Below are 25,538 nucleotides of genomic sequence, written 5' to 3'. Positions count from 1 at the left end.
TAAGTTTGTACAACTTCATCAAGTCTATCATATCAGGTCAATATTCAGTGGAAGATGAATGGTACCATAGATATCTCAAATTCTAAGCCTCCAACTGAATCATTAAGCCAAGCCTTCCTCCCAGCAATATTAACATGGATTTAGTTCAACTGGGGGAAAAAATAATAATGTATTTCAAGGTTGAGGGGCATAGGGTTTGGTTTTTGTCACTGTGCATGCCTACTGTTCATTGTTGTGTTCTGATGTTGAGAGTGGGAAGAGAGAGAAAATATTCAGACAACAATCACTTGCCATCATCTTTTCAATGGCAAAAGAATTTTAAAGAGAACTTGTAAATAAATGCCAATTTAGAAAAAAAAGCACAGCAAAGGAAAAGAGCAACAGGCAAAAGCCAAATCAAAAGAAAAGCCAACAAAGGGCACCACATCTCCATAGCATTTAAAAGACTTGGATCATTTTAGGCCAGAGATTTTTACAGTCATGTAAGTATAGAAGACAAAGTGCTGCCTAGTTTAAAGACAGAAAGGTTATCTGACTCACTGTAATTACTGCTTTTTTTTTTTTTTTGAATTCCCTTTCAAGCTTAAGTTTTTTTTTTTCTTTCAAGCTTTTCTTTTTCTGAAGAAAATTATGTCCCTGTGTGAACCACAGAACTAAATGAGCCTTACAACTCCCCAGTTCAACTTTGAAGAATCTGTGAGGTATTATCAGAAAACTGTTTGATTCCTCATTACTTAGGCTTTCAGTCAGAGATCCATGTTTTGGACTTCAGTGGCTCTGCAAGCCATACTGCCTATTCAGCACTAATGCATGAATCTGTGAGAGTATTAAAAACATCATTACTAATCACTACAGTCTAGTCACTGTTCAAAATAATACATTTTGTAAACAATTTACAATTTATAAATTATAAGGAAACAGCATAGTAGTTTGACTTGGGACACAGCTTTAATTCCTCCCCCTTCATATGCATTATTATAGTCCAGTCATTATTTTTCAATACAACATTCTCTCCACTAAATAGGATATGCCTCAATTTTAGACAACTTTTATACATACCAACTGAATGTTGATAAAGACTGTTCTGAGGCAATGGTTCATTGTGAGATCAGGTTAAAAAATGGCAATGTATTAAAAAAATAAGTTCTTCTTATACATTCAGTTAAAGGTCATCTTGCTCACTACGCTCACGGGAAGACACCCAACGAGTTACAATAAGTTCCTGAAATAAAAAACAACAATACCTATTATGGAAATGAAAAGGGTAAAAAATGCTAAAATCAGTGAGAGATTGTGATTAAGCCTTAGCAGATTGACATATATTATATAACCACTGAAAACTTCAACAGATGACTATATTTGTTCCTGAAGTGAGCTCCTCTCATGCTTCTCTCCATTTTTAAACATCCATAAACATTAGTCTCCATAGTTATAATTTTCTCATGCAAATGCTTCACAGTAACAGTAACATACAGATTTAGACTGGAAGACCTAAAGTTTTTAAATGGCATCTCATACACTTCTCTTGCCTTGGGGCGCAAATGGATCTAGCTGTTTTATTGCAGCTATTCATGCAAGAACAAAGCATGCTAAAAAGCAAGCAGCAGTTCAAGGATGCTCTTATGATCGGTCATTAGCTGTCCAGCTGTCCCAGAGCAAAACTACACAGGCAAAGAAGAGAATTACTCACCTGAACCTTAATTCTTTTCAAACATTCTGGTGTGGACATCTCTTTTTCAGTCATATCAGATGGTCTAATGAAATAGCATAACATAAGTTCCTGTTGGTAAACAAAATACAAGATTTTCATCTGGTTTCTTTCTACACAAGTTTTAGACTAATTAGAAATGCAGATTCCATGTTTCCTACAAGACATCTTCTGCAAACCAAGAGCTGTACAATTTGGATATCTCATTTTCCTTATCAAAGCACAATAAGGTTATGAAACAAACTAGAATTGTAACACAACACCTGAGCAGCATGACTATGAGAATAAAGGCATTATGTATGAGGCTCTGTCACAGGAAAAGTCTTTGGGAAACTTTAAATTCTGCAGTTGAAAAGGAAACCTGATAGATGGATACGGGTTTAAAATTTGAATTGGTAACCAGGAAAGCGTCCCTCAGGTCTTTCTATTCTTCATTCAGCATTTACATGTAAGATTCCTACAGGGGACAGGACTTTAATAAGCTTTTTCCAGAAGTCACGTGGATACTGACAAATGAAACTCATTTGCCTACTAGCAACTCAGCATGTTTCTGCAGACTAGAAGGATTCACTTTCCGGCCTCACTCCTAGCTCTCTATTCTCTGGAACTGAATTGTGTATTTGTCATTTCAAAGTTATTTTAAAATGGGTAGCTTACACAATTACCTTAGAAGCATTAACAGTTGTTCTGTTCAAGCCAGACAAGGAATTCCAGGTGAATGGTCTGCGAAGAGAACCTTCAAAAGTGTCATCCACTAATTCAGCAATGACAGAGTAACTGGAAAACAAAGCAAATGGGACAATTCACAGAAAGAAAAATACTGTTTTAGGAAGATTGTGTATCTTAAGAATAGAGCCTAAAAATCCATGTTAAACAATATGGCAGCATGCAGTAAGTAAGCTCTGAAGCTTAAGTCTGTAATAAGCTAGAGGAGAAAAAATGAAATTGTGAATACACTGCCTGGCACTTTGCCTCCTTACCCTTCTGCCAGTACTTGGAGCTATTCTCTTATGAACATCAATCTGACACTTAACATCAATTTACTATTTAGGAGTTCAATTTGACTAGCTAAGGAATAAAGATATTAATCATCCCTTAAAAGTTGGGGGGGGGGGGGTGTATTTTTTTTTTTTTTTTGGAGGGTCAAATCTCCAACCAAATTACATGTAATTCATACCATATATTTTTAAAAGTTATTATTACTAAATTAAATTACATTCCTGAGTGCATTGAAACTTTTAATTTTAAACATCTTACTACTGTCACAAGAATTCGATAAAATTGTGTGACTTAGTACCTCTGCTAAATGAATACATCTGGCAAAGTATTTTGGGTGAAGAGTATGTCTTAAATCAGTTAAGATACTAAAATAGTGAGAGAAATTTTCTGGTTTAAAACAAAGTTCATAAAAAACATCAGCTTCAAACCTTGCATGATAGAAGGGTGGTCCTTTTCGATATAGCACTGAAAAGGGAGAGAAACATCTGAGTTAGATAATCAAAGTTTCCTTCTGAGTTTCATATCTGGGTCCATAAATATTTTCAGATGCTTCATAAATTTTAATTACACAAGACAAAATTTCAACACGTTTGAATTCAGAGTTAAGTTGTCCCAGAAAGCGAAGAGGGAGGGAAGAGAGACAAAAAACATGGGAGCAGCAGAGACAGGATAGTGGCAGGTAGAAAAAATAAATAAATAAATAAATAAATCACAGAGCCAAAAGACAGTTCGCAATTGCCATGGAGAAAAAGAATTTAGGATGGAATTTTTCTGTAACAGACTCATGCTTTTAACACTGTCTTTGCAGTAGAAGTTGAGCCACTGGAATGCAAGTGGAAGATCACTAAGTCAGTGAATTTCTGTTCGAAGTGGACATTTTCCACAAGTTTTAGGAGAGGCAAAAAGCACAAGATTTTAAATACCGCCACAGTTCTGTCTGTAGACCCACTAACATTTCCTTCTATATGTTCCAATAAAGACAAGACTCATTGAAGTTGGACTGTGGTTAACTGAGCTAAATGGTTACATTTCCTGTCTCCCCTTTGTTATGAGCTTCTAAGAGGTGACAATCCAGCACAGGCTTTCTTATACGGCTGGCTAGCTGAGACCTTGTCAGGAAAAGCATGAACTGCACCTCATTCCAGTGAGGATCGTGATTTGCAAGTTATCCGTTATGCACAGTCGTAGCAATACATAGCAACTCGAAGAAGCTACTGCCAAAGAACAAGACACTAGAGGAACTCAAGAGTGGGCCGAACACTTGCCTGTGTTAAACTAATCCACTTTGTTTGGCACAAATCCAAAGGCATTGATATGCTAGACACCACATTCAGGCTAGAACACAAATAAATGATGACCACGCTAATATAAATTTCACATATACATTAGGTGATCAGTACCAAACCCCTATCCATAGCCCTGGGTATTAAGAATAAGGAAGCTGAATTCAGCCAAACCTACATGCCAATCTAGAGGACTAGCTCAGCACAATCTTGACATACTTATTTTCAGTTACTCAGTAAGGGATTATGGACACTGCTAATTATTTTTGTATGATTAAAAAAATGTAACCTGCAATCCTATGTTAATTCTTGATTTCATTATGCAAAACAAAAGGACTTTTAAGCTCTCTCTTCAGCTACTGCAAATGTAACGTTATCTTTCATTCACATCCTAACTTTATTGCAAATCTATAGTCTAGCCAAAGATGTCATTTGCTAACTACAAGCAGCAAAGCCTTCTGCTGTCATGCAGCTCCTCATTGTTCAATTTATCTTTGGCACCGAAGTCTTGCACTGGCTGTCACATCTGAAAGAAAGTCAATTGCAAAATAAAGGATGCTACTCACAGAGATCGGTTCCATACTTCAGTCCAACTTTGGGGACCCAGCCCTTACTGCGGAAGTAATGATATGCCATGTAAATAGTTTTAAAACTGGGCTTCACTTCACTGAAAAATTCCCATAGCTTCAGAATTGTTAAGGGCTCCTGGAAATCAAGCAAAGGCATTAACACATCTATATTAATATTATATCACATAGAGAATACCGTGTATAGTACAGCACAGCAGCAAAATATCAAATATCACAGTCCCACTGCAAAGAGAACGAACTTCAGGCAATAAAATGTGAAATCCCTAAGTACAAGACAGAATCTTGTAGTTTTAATTTATTTTTTTAATCATTTCATGATTACTCCCATAAGGCTTTTACTTAAAAGAAAATCTGATAAATCTTAAACTAGAAGCATAGGTTTCAATTATTTTATCCTTACATTAGCAGTAGTTTGATATATTTATAAACTAATGCTTAAAATGCCACTGAATTTTCTTGTTTCAGGAAAGAAAGAATATTCACCATATTATTACTCCCATGCTTCCTTTCCCTATATTTATTGCATAAATTACAACGAGAAAACTTTCTCTCCAGAAAGACCCTGCTTAGATACATTTCTCTGGGTAGACATAACACTTTCAGACCAATACTTTAAAAACAGAAATATAATTATTTGTAATAAAATTTTCCCAATTACTGTGCCTTCTCCTCTTTTGGAATTAACAGCATACAATGCTGCCAGAATCAGTAAAAAAAAAAAATTCAGTCCAAAACAGTTCAAAACTAATGGCATCCCCATTACTTCAAGGTCAGTCTCATCTCTTACCTCACCGTAATAAATAGTTAAACATCCCAGAGCATACACCAAGAAAAAAGCCTGAAAAAATAAACAGAGTAAATTTTAACTGGTATCTAGACTCTTCCTGTAGTTTATATTTCACACACGAACAAAGGCTCACGTTCATTTTATACAAGAATCCTAACATCATCAGACAAACAAGTTGCCTGAAATTTTCATTTGAGCTTTCTCTTTACAACCTTTAAATTTCATCTAATACAAAACTACAAAAAAAATCTATTCGCGCCCTGTAGACTCCTGAAGGCACTGTATTAAAGTAACGTGGATATATTTAGTAGTAGCACAATAGAAACAGGATTTATATAAATATTATACTCCTCATATTTCTACACTTAACTCCTGTAACTGGTCTCTTTGATGTCAGTGGGAGAAGCAAATGGGATTGGACCCTACTTTTTTTTTTAAAAAAAAAAACATTTCCTGTAATTACTGCAGGTTCTTCAAAAAATTGTTTAATGACCAAAACATCCCAAATATTTAGGGGACACGGGAGAACCCTGTACTTCAGGGACAGATATTAAATTACAGTGTAATATATATCAATGCTTACTTTTGGTGGTTAAAACATACACTACAACTTATTTGAAACATACCTCTTCCAAGCTGAGTTGCAAATATTCGAAAATCCTAAATGGATTTTTTCTACACACCAGTTTTTCCTTCTTGACAAGCTACAATAAAAATTTGATATATTACTAAAACTTTAAACTGGGAAAAAACACCACATTCTTAAATTAGCAGTGATTACATGATTTCTCTGAAAGAACAGGACTCTCTTTAGCCTTACATTTTCTTGCTCATGAGCAGAGTCACTTTCAGGACATAAACCACTTTCGTCTTCCTCCTCCACCAAGACATATTCTGGAGCACATTCGTTTGACTCAGCCATCTCACAAGATTTGTGTTCAGTGCTCTCCTTAGCCTTGCAGCTGCAACGCACACAAAAACTATGCTTCTGGCAAGACACTTCAGCTGCCTCTTTCAAGTCAGTGGGCTTCTGTTCTTTAGGGCCAAATGCAGCCACGGAATCCGAAGCTGGACCTCCTTCCGAACAGACCTTCTGGTGGCCTTCATTATGGCACTCAGGACTACAGGACTCAGGATCTACTACACTTCCAGTGTCTGCAGAAGAATGTCTGGAAAGCTCTGTATTTTCTGCATTTGGGCCCGTGCTGTTACAACTATCACCAGTTTGCTCAGCTCCCTCCTTTTCCAGAAGTGGCAACTCAAGAGGCTTGGTGTAATTTTTAAGAATTTCAGTAATGGAGCAGTCATCAAGTCCTTGCTCTTGCAGAATACTTTTAGCCCACTGAACACGACACTGGTACCTAGTAAACAAGCAAAATAAATGAAGAGTTCTAGAGCATTACAACCTCTAAATAATACCCTGTATTAAAAAAAAAAAAAAAAAAAAAAAAAAGACAAAGGAAGACTCAACACAGTACACAAAACAAATCTGAACACGCATCCCAATAACCGCCCCATAAAACACGAGAGGGCACTCCACTCCTCGGAACACTTCAGACAAGAAGGAACACCCAAGATTTTGCTACTTTCTTTGGCTTTGTTTTGACTTTTAAAATTTTTGTGGCAACAAACAGGGCTACAGAATGCTACACCAGAACTCCACATGGAGAACTACTCTGATACAGTTTCAAAAAGCAGAAACTTCAAGCAAAAACTCAGTTCGTCCAGACAAGTCTTAAGTACTAATTCCCTGAAAAAACATCTTAGTATCTGAGTTCACATGATTAAAAACTGCAACAAAGAATTTGAATATAGAGCTCTTAAATACTTCATCTATTACGCAGCTAACCACTGAGAACAGTTATCTTCAAACATGGCTTTAACTACTTTTGAAAACTTTTAAACCAAATTCCTCTCATCTCTGAGGAACAGCAATAATCCCACAGTGATTTATTAGCTGAAAACTGTAAATATGATTTACAGTTTCTAATAATTACCATAATCCCAGATGTTAGGTGTTAGTTCTCAACTTGAAGATAGCATTAATATCCAGTTCAAGACATTAATCTCTCTGTGAAAGTTACAGGTAGCTGAGCACAGTTGTCCTTAATCAAACCTGGACAATTATGGTACAACGTGCTTTACTTCTCAAAACAAAACTCTAACACAGCAATTATAAGACCAGGTAATGCTGAACTGCAAAAGCAATTAAACACAAATTTCATGTGTCAACACAAAGCACCAATCCTCTCTGAAGTCTCATAATAAAGCCATATAATTCAGTGTTGTACTTTGTTACAAAAACAGACTCCTCTTTGTTCAATGACTTAATTACCATTTAATTGGCACTTCCAACCTACTGAGACACACAGTGCACCTTCTGCACCAATGCAATGATATTTCCACTAATGCTCAGCTCTATCTCCTAACACATTAAGCAGTCACAAAGTAGACTCATAAGCATGGCAAGTGTTTCTGCAAGTAGTAGTAGTAGTAGTAATGTTGCTAGTACGTTTTTACCTAAAGTTGAAGACTGACAAAGCTGAACTTTACATTTTATAGTATTTTTCCTCTGTCATCATAGAATTAAAGCAAACACAGTATGCACGCTATGATTAGATCATACATTATTTAAGCAGAACAAAATAAATATGTGATTCCATGCTGTTTTGCTATATGGACAAACTGTCAATGCTAATAGAGACTATGGGAAAAAAGTAAAGCATTTATGTAATATAAAATTCAAGAGCTGTTTCAGCTCTATATTAATTCACTAAGAAATTGGAAAAGATTTTAAAGTCAGCCCCAGAAATTCCCTTCTCTTCCTCAACTGAGGAAGAAGTTTGCTATGCTTGCTACTGTGAATTAATTACCATGTTACTATGCATGCACTCAATCTTGGCTTCTATTTAGCATTTAATATATATAAGCTTACATGAAAAAAACAAACTATCTAATCTATTTCATTTTTTTCAAATGTAATTTATAACTGAAATACAACAGAAAGAAATAGAAGTCATCAGCATTTATATAACCAACAACCTGAAAACCAATAAGATAAAACACTAAATAGGAACTCCTACCTTCTACATTTCTACATATGATATTATTCTTGTAAAGAATATAAGTTGACTTACTTTTTTGATGTAATTATAGGCATGTTTACGTTAGCACCTGTATTAAGAAAAATTGTACATTGCTTCATCAACATTAAAAAGTTTTCATGACATTTTGATCATTGAGACAATCTACAGCCTAATAATTTTCAATTATTAGTACATTTTCAATATTGTACCATTTTGGTCCTACGTGTATTAAGGACACACGAGAACTAGAAAAGGTGCAGAGGTAATGAAGATGAAATGGTCTACACAGGATAACTAAATAAACTATTTTTCTCCAGCTTTTAAAAAGACAATTCTGCAAGGATATTATAAAATCCAGTAAGGTCTGTGTAGACTTAATTGTCATGGAACAGATGGATAAAGCACGACAGTCTTTCTCTAAGGAACCAAGAGCACACCAGCAACTACTAGCAACTAGTAGATAGACAGTTTTCACATATTCTTGCCTCATGATTTCATGGACACTAAATCTGCAGATTAAAACCTAGAAAAACTGGACAGTTATGGGAAGACACATCCAACGAATACACCTTTACTTAACAGAGTCTCAAAACAAATCAGTGGAGGTTAGAAAAATGCGCTAGGGAGATATCAACGTATGTATTTTTTCCGGGAATCTTGTACTGGCCATCATCAGAGACAAGATATGGGAATAGATGGATTTTGATCTGGCACAACAGAGAGACTCTGTGTGCTGTTTATACATGTATATAATATATGAAGTATATATGTATATATATGAAGTATATTATATATAATTACATACTATATATAATATGTAGTATATACATTGTATATAATATAATATATATGTATATATGAAGATATACATGTATATCTTCAACAAGTGAAGAGAAATCAAAAGTATTATTAGTTAGTGAATAAAGTACAAATGGGCACAATTTACCTTGCCATTTAGAAACCAGGTAAGGATTGGAAATGCTGTACACTGGTCGACTTTTCGAAAGAATACCTTTTCCAAAATAACCCTTCAAAGATAAGGAAAAAATCTTTATTTTATCATCAGACAAAAATGAACCTTTATTCAAGTGACAGAATATTTACTGCCCTCATCTGCTGAAAAAAAGTATTTGAAAACTTAAGCATGTAATCTTAGCCTAAAGCTTTTTGCTTAGCTTCTGATAACTAGCCTGATGGCACAGCCTCTTGTGCCAGTTTGGTGAAGGGCTGCATTCAGAGCTGGTCTGCGCTGATCTGTTGTCCCTGTTCTATTGAGCTTCACTGACCCAGGGACTACATTTTTTTTCTACCTTTGTACAGTGCCTGACACAGGCCAGTCTCAATTTGGGATGAGGCCTCCAAAAGTTGGATCAAAGTAGATTTAATGGGAAAGCATAACCTATGCACAGTACTCTTGCACTCAAAACTTCAACCGGGGGAGTTTTGGGTCTTTTTCCTCAATTTCAAATATTTGTCAGATGACATCTCTAAGCAGACTGTTGAAAGCAGATGCAGAAGAAAGCACCTGATGTGTGACAACGCATAACAGAAAACAGAGATGGATAAAACTACAGCTTAAGAATGGTGATGAAACGGTACTCAGACATAAAGGGCTCAGAGCTCGTATTACTCAAGAAGTAACTTCAATAAACTCTGAGCTTAAAAGAATTTTACAAGCATTTATAACGCATCAATATTCCAACTTTCTGAGCTTTAAAAACAAGAAAGTGCTTCTGCAAGACTGCATAAGCATTGAAAAAATAAACAAACATAACAGACATGAACTTTTGTTTGTTTTTGCTCATGTCACTTCATTCCAGTATTTATTTGCTGGGTTAAGGATGAAATACTTTCTGTATTTGTTACAGAAAGTATGTTTTGTACATATTTCTGGAGAGGAGGGAGATGTGGTGTGTTACTGGAGGCTAACAGGGCAGGGCAGCATGAGGCAGGCAGGTTTTAAACCAACATTATGCTCTACGGGCTCTACCTGTGCTTACACACTAGAGGTACTGTGCAGAAGCTGTACACCACCTTGTTATAGAGCCGCTCAATGTCCTCGGGGTTCCTCACAATAACATTGTTGTTCATAATTTCAGCCTGGCACATTCTGAAATCCTCCCCACCTACATCCACGGGAAAGGGGGCTTCGTACGACTCAAACACTCTTCTTTTCCTCCTCGGGGGACGGAAAACTGCTTCTGCCATTTCCTACTATTAACGTTTCCTCCTAAAAAAAAGCGGAAACAAAGCATATTGAAGAGTGAAAATTCGCCCCTTTTTACACTACCCCCACGCCGCCGCCCTCCACACACAGCGCCCGGCCCGGCCCCGCCGCCCGCCCGCACCCTCCGCAGCGCGGGGAGGCCGCGCACGCCGCCGGCCCCCGTGAGGCAGCGCCCCGAGCCCCCGCCCCGCGGGACGCTGCGCCTGCGCGGAGGCTGAGGGGGGGAATGGCGTGAGGGGAGGGAAAATGGCGGCCGCGGGCAGCGGGGAGCCTGCTCCGCTCGGGGGTGGCTGCTGCCGGCCTGGGTGCTGCCGGAGTGCCCGCAGGCTGCCCGACAGCCCCTGCTGGCGGTTCAATAAAGCGAAAAAGTCGGCGTTTTGTGTGGAACGCCTGTTACTGAAATGAGTGATGATCTTCATAATGAGGGGCGGCTGAGATACACGGGTGGGTGGAACTTTATAGCTGTGGGAGGTGAGGGAAAAAGATCGTTTTCAGCTTGAAGCGGTTGGTTTTGGCGCTGTTACAAACCCTTCACTTTGCGGTGACTCATGTGGCTGCCTAGGATAATGCAATGCTACTTGCACAATTTAACAGAGGTGATTGTGCAGCTTATTACCAGAGTTGAATTGAGGAGGAAATGGCAGTGTAATTAAAAAAAAAAAAAGTACCTGAATAAAATGCAAAGCATTTCCAGTAGGTAGTGTAATACACAATAAATGTTTGTTCATTGTCTTTTGTATTATAAAAACAAGGAGTTCTGTTTGAGGAACGGGAGTTGTGAAAACTCCCTGCTGAAGTAAGGAGCTGTATAATGCTTAGCTAGACACTATGAAAATTCTTTTGCTTAATGTAACAAAAAAGAGAACCCCCTCCCCTTCTCTCCTTCTGCAAATAAAAAAAGAAGTTGAACCACAACGCCGAGGAAGACTACGGCCTTCATCTTCACGACCACCAGAGGGACAGAGACGACCCCCTAGCAACAGTGCGCGCAGTCGCAGAATATACCAGGATGTGCTGCGTAATCCTGAAATCACCAAGATATAAAAAGGGACCCTGGCGGGGGTGAGGTGCGTGCCGTTGGCGGAGCCGAGACTCCCCGGCCGCCCAGCGCTGTTTTGCTTGCTGTTGCTTAGTCAATAAATTCCTTTCTATGATTAATGCAATGCTCTCTGAAAATTAATTAAGGGGGCAACTTGTAACAATGCCCGATTTCTAGGGTCCACACTTTGATCGTAAGGTGCAAAGTGGCCCTTTTAGATGCTGAGACCTTATTTGAGAGGAAAACCCCTCATTCCATATTCCCAAATCCTCATGCTAGGAGCTGGGGCCTCAATTTTAGGGCCCAAAGCCTCCTTATTGGGCCCAAACACGTATATGGAGGGTGCAAAACAACACTTCAGGATCCAGACCCTGAGCTGCAGAGTCCAAAGGCCCAGGTTTTGGCTCCAAAGCCTGACTTGGAGATACAAGATTTTCCTTGCTTCCAGCCACACTCTTATGGACCAGGCTGCCACTTACAAGGAACAAACCCCTATTTTTAGGGTCACAATTTTATTATAACCTTATTATTGCCACATCAGGGCCCAGGGACCATCTCTGGAACCGGGAGCAGGGCCTCTGTGGCAGGTCCTGTCCCAACGGACACAACGGACCTGGTTCCCTGCAATGCGGACTTCTTAGATGGTGAGGCCTTATTGGAGAGGAACAGCCCTCCTTTCAAATTCCCAAATCCTCATGCTAGGAGATGAGGCCTGAATGTTAGAGCCCAAAGCCTCCTCTTTGGGTCCAAACACCCATCTGGAGGGATCAAAGCATCACTTTAGGATCCAGACAGAGGAAGCGGGCTGCGCTGTCCATGATTTTTAGGCCCCAGCATCACATATTAGGGCAAAAAGCATCCTCCTTGGGCTCAAAAGCCCTTTTTAGAGAACGAACCCTCCTTTTCAGTGCCAGGATCATCATTTGCTGAGTCAAGGCCTGACTGTCACATCCCAAAGGCTCAACCTGAGAGCACAAAGCCTCTTTTTTAGCACCCAGAGCCTTCTCCTTGGGACTCAAAGCCTCAGGTTGGGGTACAAAGGCTCATTTTCTGGGTTCAAAGCCCCGTTTTAGTGTCCAGAGACCCCCATGCTAGGCTCTAAAACTTCATTCTTCATGGCTGACGTCTCATGCTCAGGCTCCAAACCCTGATTTTCAGGGCCCAGACGCTGCTTTGGGATCCTAAGTCCCCTGCTGATTGCCTACCTTCTCCTTTGTGGGGCCAAGAGTCTCCTTTTTGGTGACCAAAGCCTTAATATTAGGGCCTGGAGACCCAACTCTTGAATTCAGAGCCGCCTTCTTGGGGCCTTCCTCATTAGGATCAAAGGTCTCATTTTCACCCTATAACCCCTTCTCTTCAGGGCTAAGAGCATCTTTTGCAGATCCAAAGCCTTTTTCTCACCCTTTCTTTGCAGCTGAGAAGCATACAGGCATGGCACCAAGGCTCCTCTTTATAGACCACAGCCTTGTTCTTAAGCACCCAGCTTTCAGGACGTTTTCAGGACAAGAGAGCCTATAGTTGGGATCCAAAGCCGCCTTTATCACCTACACCCTCTGTTTTTGGACACAGGCTCTCATTTTCAGGGCCCAAAGCATTCTTTTTAGACCTCAGCATCACATATTAGGGCAGAAAGCCTCTTCCTGGGACTCCAAAGCCTTGTTTGCAAGGATAACCCCTCCTTTTTAGTGGCTTTTTCTTGCTTCCACGTCAATGTCGTGGACCAGGCGGCCACTTCCAAGGAACAGTTCCCCGTGTTTAGGGTCCACAATGTTATTCTAATTTAGTCTGCCCGCTGCAGGGCCCAGGCAGCGTCTCCGGAACCGGCAGCAGGGCCTCTGGGGCGGGTCCTGTCCCAACAGCCACAACGGACCTGGTTCCGTGCAGCAGCGACGGCTTGGAGTGCTCCCACGTGCTCCAGGTGCGAAGCAAAGGCACAAAGCGCGGGCACCTTGCCCCAGAAAGCCAGCGCAGGAGCCAGGGCTGAGGAGCAGGTGGGGCAGCGCTGCCAGGGCTGCGCAGCGGGGCCGGCCCCAAGGGGCCTGGTTCGGCAGTGGGGCTGGGGGCAGCCCCGGGCAGGGGGACCTCCCTCCAGGACAGGGGCTGGCGTCTGCAGGCCCCTGGGGACAGTACCCCCGCGGGGCTCTGGGGCCACCCGCGGGGGCCTGGGGCCGGTGGCAGCGGTGGCACTTTGTGGCATCCCTCCCCCGCCACAGGAGCAGGAGCCACATTCCCTCCTGAGCGCTCCCGGCAGGATGTCAGGGAGACCCCCCTGCTCCCCGCGAGCGGCCTGGCTGGAGGAGGCTGGGGCCTCCCCGGCCTCCAGGCCCCAGCCGCAGCCCTATGAGGAGACTGAGGTGCAGCCACTGCAGGCGCCCTCTGGCTCAGGCGTGGGCCCTTCTGCCTCGGCCGTGGCGCATCAGGAGGAAGAGGACGCCCTGAGCTTCCTCCGCGCTTGCTGCAGCCGCAGACCCAAGGTACCGCTCGCTTTTGTGCCGCGGCTGCTGGCCTCCTGCGGGCAGCCCCTGCTGGGCTCCCCTGACCCGCTCGCTCGTCTCTCCCCTCCGCGGCTCAGCGAGAGGCGCAGAAGCTGAGGTTTCTGGCCTCCGTCTGCGACGCCTGCCAAGCCGCCGTCGCGGACCCGCACACGTGGGACGCGGTGTATTTCTGCCAGCTGGAGGTGGCGCAGAGCATCGAGGTGAGGGGACGCCCTGCCCCGCGGGGAGCACCCTCTGGCCGGGTGCTGGGCACCGGGAGCCGTCTGGGACGGGGCAGCCATCCTGTAGGCTGTAGGCCAGCCCCTGGAGCCGCTCGCTGGCCAGGGGACGCTGCCCTGTGCCATCCATCGCGCTGTGCCCTGCAGGCGCTGCTGCAGGAGGAGCCCAGCGATCGCCTGGACACGGAGGTGCGGCAGAAAGCCATGCTCGCCATCGCCGCCATGAGGTACCTGGGCCAGCGCGGGCTTGGCCGCCACTCCCGGCCAGGGGCCCCGAGTGGGGCACAGGGTGCCGCACAGGGGGCGTTCCACACCTCTGCCCCCCTCCCCTTGCAGCACAGCGCGGCTGCTGCCGCCGGCCATGACCAACGGCCTCCTGCGCGCCTGCTTCCGCGGGGTCTTCCACCTCCCTGGCCACGAGGACGGGACAGACATGGACACGTCTCTCTACGTCAGGGTATGCACGGGCTGGGCTCTGGGGATGCCACTGCTCCGTGTTCGGGCGCCCCGAGCCCTGTCCTCCTCTTTGCAGACCGTGGAAGCCCTGGACAGCCTGCTGCAGGCGCTGGTGAGCAGCGCCGGCGCCTGCGGCCTCCTGGAGCTGCAGAACATCGTGAAGGTGGGGCTGGGCAAAGGCTGGGCTTCAGCAGGACGGGGACACGGCAACCCGCCTGGCCAGCGCAGCGGGGGGACGACGGCAAGGAGCAGTGCTCCGTGCTGCGGGCACACCAGCAGCTTTTCTCCCCCCAGCTCCTGCTGCCCTTCACCCAGCAGCAGCCGGAGGCCGTGGAGGAGAGGGCCATGGCGCGGATCGCCGGGCTGGCCGCCTTCCTCAACACCTGCTCCTTACCCCAGGTAGGGAGCCCCTGCTGCAGGCAGCCCTGGCGCCCCCGGCCTCGCTCCCCGGCCGCGGCTCTCCCCAGCTCCAGGCTTGCGCAGAGCCGGGGCTGGGGCTGGGGCCCTGCCGCCCCGCTCAGCCGTGCTCCCGCGCTGCCTCTCTCCCCAGGTCAGCTCCTGCTTTGCAGGAGCCACAGTGCTGAGGCATCATCACCCCGAGAAGCACCGCTTCGCCTTGCTGGGGAGGCTGGTGGGGTACCTCCTCCTGTGCTGCACCTGCGAGAGTGAGGGAAAAAGCCACGAGGCAGCCAAGGCTGTGCGCCACCTCTGCCTCTTCGTCACACAGCAAAGAAGTGAGCGGAGCCGCGTCGGGCCGGGTCCCTCCAGACACGGGCACAGCCAGGCCAGCACCAGGCCGCCTGGGCCCCTCTCCTCAGCAGGAGAGACCCGAGCGAGCGAGCGAGCGAGCCCGGCTGCCTTGCCGCGGGCTGACGAGCCCTTCCCCCTGCCCTGAGCGCGAGAGCCCGGGCCCTCCCTGGCCGCGCTGCCCCCGGCTCTGCTCTGGCATGCCCCCTTCCTGCCAGGGAGGCTTGTGCCCGAGCCCCCGGCTGCCACTGCCAGTTCCCCAGGCCCCCCCGCCGACAGACACTGTGTCCGCTTTTCTCCAGGCACAAGGCTGTGCGACCAGGATGCCGAGCAGCTGCAGGGCTGGCAGAGCTGGCGAGCTCACCTGTCCTTGCAGCTCTCCGAAGACAGCAACAGCAACAGGATGTTCATGGTGAGAAGCGCCAGCCCCGAGCCCTGAGCCCTGAGCCCTGAGCCCCGGAGGAGAGCCCGACCCTGCGACAGCAGCAAGAGGACCGGCGCTGTCCCCGACAAAGCCCGGTCCCCACGGGGCCCGCACGCGGCCGCACCCCAGCCGTCGCCCAGCCCCTGCTCCCAGCTCTCCTGGGGCGCTGGGAGCAGCAGGGCTGAGCGGGGCCGTCGCAGCCCTCGCGGTGGCTGACGTGCTGCCCTTCCTCCCACAGATCTTCATGAAGTACCTGCAGCCCTCGGAACGCCTGGGCGTCTTCCTCGCCGCCGTGCAGAGCATGAGAGCCCCGAGTCCCCACAGCACCGAGCTGGCTGCCCACATGGTGGACGTGCTGGCGGCAGAGACCGACTTCCATTCGGGACAGGTGGGTGCCCGCCAGCACCCCCGGCCACGGCCACGGCTCCAGCCTCCAGAGCTCCTCGGGGCTCTGTTCCTGCCCTGGTGCCGGCCCAGTCTCAGCCGTGTCCCACCGGCAGGTGCTCCACATCGTGTGGGCCATCTACAGAAGCCTGCCGTCCGTCAGAGCCGCGCTGGCCCTTCAGAGCCTGGACAGGGCCCTGCTGCTGCTGGCCAGCAAGTGCCCCAGGGAGACGGTTGCCAGCCTGCTGCAGTGCTCGCTGACCTGCACCAGGTACGGGGCCCAGCAGGGCTCCTCTCGCACACCCCCAAAGCCGTCAGCCGGGCCGGGGGCGGCCCTGCTGACAGCCCGGGGGTCCCGCAGCGTCGCCGTCACCATGTGGAGGGCGATGGTGTCTGAGCCCCCAGCCACAGAGAGGGTGCTGCGCGAGCTGCTCTGCATCCTCATGAACCAGTCTGGCTGCAAGACATCCACCTCCACCAAGGACCACCCGCGCATCCTGGCCCTGGCCGTGAGTTCCTCGCTTGCCCGTCTGCGTCTCCGTCGGGCAGGGGCCGGGGCAGGGGCCGGGGCAGGGGCAGGGGCAGGGGCAGGGGCAGGGGCAGGGGCAGGGGCAGGGGCCCCGCTCCCCTCCCCTGGCCCCTGCCAGCCTTCTCCGCACCCTGGGGCACCAGCCTGGGGGGCTGCGTCCTCCTCTGTCCCTCCCTGCCCACGCCTCCGCCTCCGGGTGCTTCCTGCAGGCAGCAAGGCCCCTCCACGAGATCCTCCTGCTGCCTACCAGCCGGGGGGAGGCGAAGGCCATTTTCCCCCAGCTCTTCCTGGCCCTCCTCTTCCAAGTGTCCTTCACCACGGAGCTGAAGCTGCAGGAGGTGCAGGTCTTCTGGGAGAAGCACCGGCAGGACCTGCTCACTCCCGTCAGGTGCCACATCCCCGGCCCCTGCTGCTCAGAGGAGCCCAGGGCTGGGGCTCCCGGCGTGACCCGGGCCCTTCTCTGCCTGCAGGTCCACGGTGCAGGCCCTGAAAGCGCTGCTCCGCAGCGTGGGCCTGGAGAGCCAGGTGCTGGCCATCGAGGCGCAGGGTGGCTGGGCCGCGCTTCTCAGCGCCGAGAGCCACCTCTGGGGCGTGCAGGTGGTGGCCAGGTGAGAGCCCCTCGTTGGCACCATCCCAGCCCTGGAGGTGAAAGGGGCTTCTTGGAGGAAGTGCTGCCACAGCATGGGTGCCCGTGGCCGCTGGGCTGGTGGCAAAAGAGAGCGCTGCAAAGCCAGGAGAGCTGGGCCCGCCCGGCTCGGGGCTGACGGCGCCTGCTTGCCGTTCTCCCTGCCAGGGAAATGAAGGAGTTGCCCAGGAGCCTGCGCGCCACCATCATCCACCAGCTGGTTGAGCTGCTCCGCACGGAGGCCTCCTCCTGGCAGACGGTGGCCATGGTCATCCTCAGCAAGGTGAGCAGGGGCAGCAGGAGCAGCGAGCCCACGTGGGGCTCTGCACAAGCCCTGCTGCCTCGGGGCCAGGCTTGGCCGTGCCCTGGCATTCCTGCCCTGGCATTCTTGCTGCTGAGCCGGCACTGCGCCCCACGTCCTTTTCAGCTGCTGGAGTGCACAGAGCTCGGCGACGAGCTGGACTGCGTCGTGAGCCTCTTTGCCAGCTACCTGCAGAGCCCGTGCCTGGGCATGCAGAGCCTGGTGCTCAGGGCGATCCTGGGGCTCACCAAGAGGCCGGCCACGGTGAGCGGGGGCAGCCGGCAACGCCACGAGTGCCGCGGCTTGGGCTGGGCTGGCCCCCGGCTCTTGTGGCTCGGCACCTTGCCAGGCAGTGGGGAGGGGAAGGGGCGTTGGGCGGGCTGGGAGAGTGTTTTCGCCCAGGGGGCAGTCATTGCTTTCCCCAAAGGAAGGTGTTTTGTTCACACAGGTGAGGCAAACGCTCGTCCTGCTGCCGAGCATCACGGAGCAGCTGCAGGCTGCAGACAGCGACACCTGCGCTGTCGCTCTGCCCGTGCTCAGCACCATGCTGCAGCTCCTGGAGGGGAGGACGCTCAGCCTCGCGGCTCTGGAGCTGGCCGGCAAGCTCCCAGCCCTCTTTGGCGACGTAAGGCTGCGTCCCCATGGCTGCGTCCCTGGGACAGCCCGCTGGGGGCTCTCCCTGCCCGCTTCCCAGCCCTGGGCGCTGCGAGCCCTTGGGCAGGCTCGTTTTGCAGCGCTTTTGGGGGATCGGGGACTTTGCCCACAGCAGGACCCATGTCCCCCTCTCGCCCTCCCCAGGACTCAAGTACGGTGCGGCTTCTCTCTATTCGCCTCTTCCTCGACACGCTGGGCTTTGTGAAGGGCAGCCAAGAGAAGCTGCAGCAGGTGGCACACAGGAGCCTGCTCCCGCTGTCCCTCCACCTGCACGACCAGGACGAGAGCGTGGCCGAGGTGGGCATTTTGCTCCTCGGGGGAGGGCGATGCTGACTGCCCTGCCCTGCCCTGCCTTGGGGGCCCCCGAGCACCAGGGGTGCTGCAGCTGCTGGCAGCGTTAGGCTCCACTGAGGCCCCCTCCCTGCGGAGGGGCTGCGGGGGGGGGAGCAGGGTCTTCTGCCCAGGCTCTGCTGCCATCTCAGCTGTTCTGCAGGCCTCCCGGGAAGCCCTCCTTGGTGTTGCGCGCTTCCTGCGCTGGAGGCAGCTGGCGCACCTGGCCGAGACGCTGCAGAGCTGGAAGATCGTCGAGTGCCTGGTACGCACAGTTCTGCACCCAGGGCCGGGGCTGGGGCCGGGGCCGGGGCCGCCCTGCGCTGAGCCCGCGCCCTTCCCTCTGCAGCTGGCCAGGAGGAGCAGCGCAGCAGAGGAGTACCTGGCCCAGAGCCTGCCCTACCTGCAGAGCCTGCAGGAGCCCCTGCGGCGGGAGGCTGTGAGGTTCACTGGTGAGCCGCGAGCCTGGGGTCCCCTGTCCCTGTGCCTTCGTGCTGCGCCCCGGGGAGCAGCCGGGGGCGCTGACAGGCCGTGTGTCCCCAGGGCTCGTGGGGAGGCACCTGCTGGATCAGCACCAGAGCAAGAGCCAGGACATCTGCCAAGGTGAGCCAGGGAGGGGGATGGCAGGAGCCTGTCCCCTGCTCCCTCCTGGCTGTGCGGAGAGCTGGGGGCAACGTCTGTGGGGGGCTGGGCGCTCTGTGGGTACAGGGCCGTCACCTCGCCTCTCCTCTGTTCTCTCAGTCCTGCAAGGCTTGGCAAATGACCCCTGCAAGTCGGTCTCGTCGCTGGCGATTCAGACGGTGCTGATCCTGCAAGCACCAAGGCCACGCTCGCGCTTCAGCTTTCGGCAGCTGTGCTCCAGGCTGCAGAAGGCGTGGAGGAGGCGACGCTCTTCCCCGGCAGGCAGCTAAGCGTGCTGGAAGGCTCCCGGCATCTCCTCCTGCCTGCGGCGCAGCCCCGCTCCCCGGGCACGTTCCCTCCACTTCTCCGGCCTTCTGCGTGCCGGGAGCACGCCCGAAGCAGCTCCCGAAGCCCATGAACAACAGGGCTTCAGCCGGCGCCTCTCCAGCAGCGAGCCTGCTCCAAGACCCCCGCTTCGGCCTGGGACACTGCCAGGGATGGCACAGCCGCAGCTCCACTGGGCCACCCGCCCTCAGCGCGGAAAGTGGCCTCCTCCTCCTCCTCGTTGCCATCAGAGCTGGCCAGCAGCATCCTCAGCTACACGCAGGCTGTGCCTCCCCAGCCCCGGGGGCACTGTGCAGCCCTCCCTGGAGCGCAGCTCTGCGCACACGCCCCACTCCTGGGGGCCTTGCTCTTTTGCCCTCTCTCTGGCCTTTCGCGTGGTCTCCCCCATTTTCTTCTCTTCCCTTCCCTTCCCTTCCCTTCCCTTTCCTTCCCTTCCCTTCCCTTCCCTTCCCTTCCCTTCCCTTCCCTTCCCTTCCCTTCCCTTCCCTTCCCTTCCCTTCCCTTCCCTTCCCTTCCCTTCCCTTCCCTTCCCTTCCCTTCCCTTCCCTTCCCTTCCCTTCCCTTCCCTTCCCTTCCCTGCCCTGCCCTGCCCTGCCCTGCCCTGCCCTGCCCTGCCCTGCCCTGCCCTGCCCTGCCCTGCCCTGCCCGTCCCTTCATTTTTTTCCTCCCTCTCCCTTTTCCCTTTAATTAAACTTTTTGTATGTCAAACCACGAGCTCCACGTGTCTGTCGTATTTTCTCCCCCTGCCTCTTGGAGGAGGGGCAGGGAGAGAGCGGCCTTGCTGGAACTCGGCTGCCCACCTGAGGAAAACCAGCACCCTGTTGGGACAGCAGGGGCGTGCTGGAGTGCTGCCTTTCTCCACTTTACCATTTGCCCGGAGGAACGATCTGCCCCCTCTGACTCTGGCCAGCACTGAGCGTCCTTTTGGGATGCTGCCAGGCTGCACGAGGACAGCCAGGCGCTGTAGCACTGGGGAGAGAGTCTCCAAGTGCCTTCCCTCCAGAGGCCAGCTCTTCTGAAGACAGCAGTTTCCCCCAGCAGGGGGAAACCAAAACCAGTGCTTTGTGTCCCAAAGAAGAGGCTCTGAGCACAGAACCAGAGGCCTTGGGTCTGAAAAATCAAATAAATAAATAAATAGAAAAAAATAAACAAAACAAAGAAAAGGAAAAAAGAAAGGGAAAAATGGTGTTGGATCCTAAAAGGCTTCTTTGGTCCTTCAAAGTCTCTGGGCTGCATGGTCCCAAACCCCAGTTTTAAAGTCCAAAGCCTCACTACTTTGAGGACCACCCCTTGGTTAGGATCCAAAGGATCTTCATTAGTAGGCCCCCGTGTTTCCTTGTTTGCCTGCCACCGCCTTCTTTTCAGGGTCCAGCACCTCCACTTGGGATCCAAAGTCGTCTTTTGATCTCGTGACCCCTCAGAATTGAGCCCCAGGCTCTACGTTCTAGTGAACAAATCTTGCTTTTCAGGGCCCTGCAACTCCATGCTGATCCAAAGGGGACTTTTTATGGCTTACCTCCTCAGTTTTCAAGCCCACGCCATCATTTTTAGGGCACAATGCCTTACTTTGGTGTTTCACAGTTTCATTGTAGGCTGCAAAGCTGCCTTTACAGGGTGCAATACCTTAGCTGACAGGAACCCTCTTTCATTTTTGGTTTCAAAATGTTCATTCGAAGAGCCAAGGCCTGAGGCTTTGGGCCCAAAGCCTCCTTTTCGGGTCCAAACACCCATCTGGAGGGAGCAAAGCATTGCTCTTGGATCTACACAGAGGAGGGCAGGCTGTGCTGTCTGACATTTCTAGGCCTCGGCCTCACATAGTAGGGCAAAAGCCTCTTCCTTGGGCTCAAAAGCCTTGATTGAAAGGATAACCTCTCCTGGTTTTTTGTTGCTTACACATCAACCTTAGAGACCAGGCTGCCATTTCCAAGGAACAATTCCCTATTTTTAGGATCCACAATTCTATTATAAGATGCAACGCGGCCTTCTTAGATGGCCAGGCCTCCCCCTTAACCTAGCTTCTGGATCCAATGTCAGATTTTTCTTGCTTCCAGCCACACTCTTACGGACCAGGCTGCCCGTTTTAGGGCAACATGCCCAATTTCTAGGGTCCACACTTTGATCGTAAGGTGCAAAGCGGCCCTTTTAGATGCCGAGGCCTTATTTGAGAGGAAAACCCCTCATTCCATATTCCCAAATCCTCATGCTGGGAGCCGAGGCCTAAATTTTAGGTTCCAAAGCCTCCTTTTCGGGTCCAAGCACCCATCCGGAGGGAGCAAAGCATCACTTCAAGATCCAGACAGAGCAGGGCGGGCCGCGCTCCCTGTCACGGTGACAGCCTGCTGCACTGCCTGCCTGTGACCAGGCCACACGGGACACCTCGGTTTGGACAAGGCGCCCTCCACAGCGCAGTGCAGCCAGTGGGGATGCAACAGGCTTTTTATCACCTACACCCTCCGTTTTTGGACGCAGGCCCTCATTTTTAGGGACCAAAACATTTTTGTTTTAGTCCTCAGCGTCACATATTAGGGCAGAAAGCCTCTTCCTTAGGCTCCAAAGCCTTGTTTGAAAGGAGAAACTGTCTTTTTTAGTGGCTTTTTCTTGTTTACACCCACAATCTTAAGGACCGGGCTGCCATTTTCAAGGAAGAAATCCTTGATTTTAGGGTCCACACGTTCACTGCAAGTTGACAAGCGGCCTTCTTAGATGCTGAGGCCTTCTTTGAGAGGCCTCACCCCATTCCAAATTCCCAAATCCTCATGCTGGGAGCCGAGGCCTGAATTTTACAGTCCAAATACTCCTTTGTGGGTCCAAACATCTAGATGGAGGGTGCAAAACAACACTTTTGAATCCAGACCCTGAGCTGCAGAGTCCAAAGGCCCAGCTTTCAGCTCCAAAGCCTGACTTGGAGATACAAGACACGCCCTCTCCTCCTCCTCACTGCCTCTTGCCTCCTCCCCTCCTGATATTTTAACACGCCATCTAGGAATGATGTGTTGCATCTTATAATAAAATTGTGGACGCTAAAAATAGGGAATTGCCCCTTGGAAATGGCAGCCTGCTCTGTAGGATTGACGTGTAAGCAAGACCAATCCTGTCAAAAGGAGGGGTTATCCTTTCAAACAAGACTTTGGAGCCCAAGGAAGAGGCTTTCTGCCTTAATATGTGACTCTGGGGCCTAAAAAGAATGCTTTGGGCCCTAAAAGTGAGAGCCTGGGTCCAAAAACGGAGGGTGTAGGTGATAAAGGCGGCTTTGAATCCCAGCTATAGGCTCTCTTGTCCTGAAAACGTCCTGAAAGCTGGGTGCTTAAGAACAAGGCTGTGGTCTATAAAGAGGAGCCTTGGTGCCATGCCTGTATGCTTCTCAGCTGCAAAGAAAGGGTGAGATAAAGGGTTTGGATCCGCAAAGGTGCTCTTAGCCCTGAAGTGAACGGGTAATAGGGTGAAAATGAGACATTTGGCCCTAATGAGGAAGGCCCCAAGAAGGCGGCTCTGAATTCAAGAGGTGGGTGTCCAGGCCCTAATATTAAGGCTTTGATCACCACAAATTAGACTCTTGGCCTACAAAGGAGTAGGTAGGCAATCAGGAGGGGAATTAGGATCATAATGCAGCCTCTGGGCCCTGAAAATCAGGGTTTGGAGCCTGAGCATGAGACGTCAGCCATGAAGAATGAAGTTTTAGAGCCTAGCATGGGGGTCTCTGGACACTAAAATGGGGCTTTGAACCCAGAAAATGAGCCTTTGTACCCCAACCTGAGGCTTTGAGTCCCAAGGAGAAGGCTCTGGGTGCTAAAAAAGAGGCTTTGGGCTCTCAGGTTGAGCCTTTGGGATGTGACAGTCAGGCCTTGACTCAGCAAATGATGATCCTGGCACTGAAAAGGAGGGTTCGTTCTCTAAAAAGGGCTTTGAGCCCAAGGAGGATGCTTTTTGCCCTAATATGTGATGCTGGGGCCTAAAAATCATGGACAGCGCAGCCCGCTTCCTCTGTCTGGATCCTAAAGTGATGCTTTGATCCCTCCAGATGGGTGTTTGGACCCAAAGAGGAGGCTTTGGGCTCTAACATTCAGGCCTCATCTCCTAGCATGAGGATTTGGGAATTTGAAAGGAGGGCTGTTCCTCTCCAATAAGGCCTCGCCATCTAAGAAGTCCGCATTGCAGGGAACCAGGTCCGTTGTGTCCGTTGGGACAGGACCTGCCACAGAGGCCCTGCTCCCGGTTCCAGAGATGGTCCCTGGGCCCTGATGTGGCAATAATAAGGTTATAATAAAATTGTGACCCTAAAAATAGGGGTTTGTTCCTTGTAAGTGGCAGCCTGGTCTGTAAGATTAATGTGTAAGCAAGAAAAAGCCACTAAAAGGGAGGGGTTACCCTTTCAGACAAGGCTTTGGAGCCCAAGGAAGAGGCTTTCTGCCCTAATATGTGATGCTGGGGCCTAAAAATGATGGACAGTGCGGCCTGCCCTCCACTCTCTGCTTCCTCGAAAGGATGTTTGGACCCCAAAATTTAGGCCTCGGATCCTAGCATGAGGATTTGGGAATTTAAAAGGAGGGGTGCCCTTCTGATTGCCTTGGATGAGGCAATCAGAAGAAGAGTTCAGATACCAAGTGGAGGTTGTGGACCCTGAACATAGGGATTTGGGGTGAAATAAGGAAGCATGGGGCCCTAATAATGAGGTTTTGGACTGTTAAAATTTCATGCGGGGAGGAGGCAAGAGGCAGTGAGGAGGAGGAGAGGGCGTGTCTTGTATCTCCAAGTCAGGCTTTGGAGCTGAAAGCTGGGCCTTTGGACTCTGCAGCTCAGGGTCTGGATTCAAAAGTGTTGTTTTGCACCCTCCATCTAGATGTTTGGACCCACAAAGGAGTATTTGGACTGTAAAATTCAGGCCTCGGCTCCCAGCATGAGGATTTGGGAATTTGGAATGGGGTGAGGCCTCTCAAAGAAGGCCTCAGCATCTAAGAAGGCCGCTTGTCAACTTGCAGTGAACGTGTGGACCCTAAAATCAAGGATTTCTTCCTTGAAAATGGCAGCCCGGTCCTTAAGATTGTGGGTGTAAACAAGAAAAAGCCACTAAAAAAGACAGTTTCTCCTTTCAAACAAGGCTTTGGAGCCTAAGGAAGAGGCTTTCTGCCCTAATATGTGACGCTGAGGACTAAAACAAAAATGTTTTGGTCCCTAAAAATGAGGGCCTGCGTCCAAAAACGGAGGGTGTAGGTGATAAAAAGCCTGTTGCATCCCCACTGGCTGCACTGCGCTGTGGAGGGCGCCTTGTCCAAACCGAGGTGTCCCGTGTGGCCTGGTCACAGGCAGGCAGTGCAGCAGGCTGTCACCGTGACAGGGAGCGCGGCCCGCCCTGCTCTGTCTGGATCTTGAAGTGATGCTTTGCTCCCTCCGGATGGGTGCTTGGACCCGAAAAGGAGGCTTTGGAACCTAAAATTTAGGCCTCGGCTCCTAGCATGAGGATTTGGGAATTTGAAAGCAGGGGTGTTCCTCTCAAAGAAAGCCTCGCCATTTAAAAAGGCCGCTTTGCACCTTGCATTGAAAATGTGGACCCTAAAAATCGGGCATTGTGCCCTAAAAATGGCAGCCTGGCTAGTAAGAGTGTGGCTGGAAGCAAGGAAAATCTAGCTTTAGATCCAGAAGCAAGTGTCAGGGCCCTGACCCAAAGCACTCAGTCACTTGAAAGGAGCACCCTG

The 25,538-nt window shown here is 49.6% G+C and overlaps 2 protein-coding genes across 5 annotated transcripts; one reads left to right on the top strand and one right to left on the bottom strand.

The window, feature by feature from the left end:
* Positions 1-929: 929 nt before the first annotated feature.
* On the bottom strand, positions 930-11,096 carry TSEN2 (tRNA splicing endonuclease subunit 2). 3 transcript variants are annotated; one of them, XM_072044443.1, is made up of 12 exons: positions 11,078-11,096; positions 10,488-10,683; positions 9,400-9,481; positions 8,505-8,541; positions 6,188-6,728; positions 5,994-6,071; positions 5,368-5,418; positions 4,557-4,695; positions 3,136-3,172; positions 2,374-2,485; positions 1,691-1,780; positions 930-1,222 (listed from the first exon to the last, which is right to left on the bottom strand). In XM_072044443.1, the coding sequence occupies exons 2-12, from the start codon at positions 10,659-10,661 to the stop codon at positions 1,163-1,165; spliced, it is 1,401 nt and encodes a 466-aa protein (XP_071900544.1). In that variant the 5' UTR covers positions 10,662-10,683; positions 11,078-11,096; the 3' UTR covers positions 930-1,162. The 3 variants fall into 3 exon arrangements, with proteins under 3 accessions (XP_071900544.1, XP_038042054.1, XP_038042055.1); XM_038186126.2 differs by lacking the exon at positions 11,078-11,096 and adding an exon at positions 10,802-10,930; XM_038186127.2 differs by lacking the exon at positions 11,078-11,096 and having other exon boundaries at positions 10,488-10,791.
* Positions 10,984-20,967, top strand: LOC119713007 (maestro heat-like repeat-containing protein family member 6). 2 transcript variants are annotated; one of them, XM_072044440.1, is made up of 23 exons: positions 10,984-11,124; positions 11,582-13,710; positions 13,933-14,193; positions 14,292-14,414; positions 14,580-14,659; positions 14,769-14,889; positions 14,965-15,051; positions 15,183-15,287; positions 15,439-15,622; positions 15,938-16,047; positions 16,298-16,447; positions 16,560-16,714; positions 16,805-16,952; positions 17,182-17,360; positions 17,443-17,580; positions 17,766-17,880; positions 18,025-18,162; positions 18,347-18,523; positions 18,697-18,849; positions 19,046-19,147; positions 19,232-19,334; positions 19,426-19,485; positions 19,624-20,967. In XM_072044440.1, the coding sequence occupies exons 3-23, from the start codon at positions 13,972-13,974 to the stop codon at positions 19,791-19,793; spliced, it is 2,820 nt and encodes a 939-aa protein (XP_071900541.1). In that variant the 5' UTR covers positions 10,984-11,124; positions 11,582-13,710; positions 13,933-13,971; the 3' UTR covers positions 19,794-20,967. The 2 variants fall into 2 exon arrangements, with proteins under 2 accessions (XP_071900541.1, XP_038042146.2); XM_038186218.2 differs by lacking the exon at positions 18,025-18,162.
* Positions 20,968-25,538: the final 4,571 nt, after the last annotated feature.

This window comes from Anas platyrhynchos, chromosome 13 (assembly GCF_047663525.1).
Source record: "Anas platyrhynchos isolate ZD024472 breed Pekin duck chromosome 13, IASCAAS_PekinDuck_T2T, whole genome shotgun sequence".
In the NCBI taxonomy this organism is placed as follows: Eukaryota; Metazoa; Chordata; class Aves; order Anseriformes; family Anatidae; genus Anas; species Anas platyrhynchos.
The sequence above is the reverse complement of the archived record's forward strand: the minus strand, read 5'-3'. Positions and strand labels throughout refer to the sequence as shown.

Excerpts from the sequence above, each read along its gene's own strand:
- LOC119713007 (XM_072044440.1), top strand. The coding sequence starts at position 13,972 with ATGTCAGGGAGACCCCCCTGCTCCCCGCGAGCGGCCTGGCTGGAGGAG. Across the intron at positions 16,048-16,297 it reads ACAGCAACAGGATGTTCATG|ATCTTCATGAAGTACCTGCA; the intron begins GTGAGAAGCGCC and ends TTCCTCCCACAG. Across the intron at positions 17,581-17,765 it reads GGCGTGCAGGTGGTGGCCAG|GGAAATGAAGGAGTTGCCCA; the intron begins GTGAGAGCCCCT and ends TCTCCCTGCCAG.
- TSEN2 (XM_072044443.1), bottom strand. The coding sequence starts at position 10,661 with ATGGCAGAAGCAGTTTTCCGTCCCCCGAGGAGGAAAAGAAGAGTGTTT. Across the intron at positions 3,173-4,556 it reads GAAGTATGGAACCGATCTCT|TGCTATATCGAAAAGGACCA; the intron begins GTGAGTAGCATC and ends CTCCCTTTTCAG. Across the intron at positions 1,223-1,690 it reads TGAAAAGAATTAAGGTTCAG|GAACTTATTGTAACTCGTTG; the intron begins GTGAGTAATTCT and ends TTTTTATTTCAG.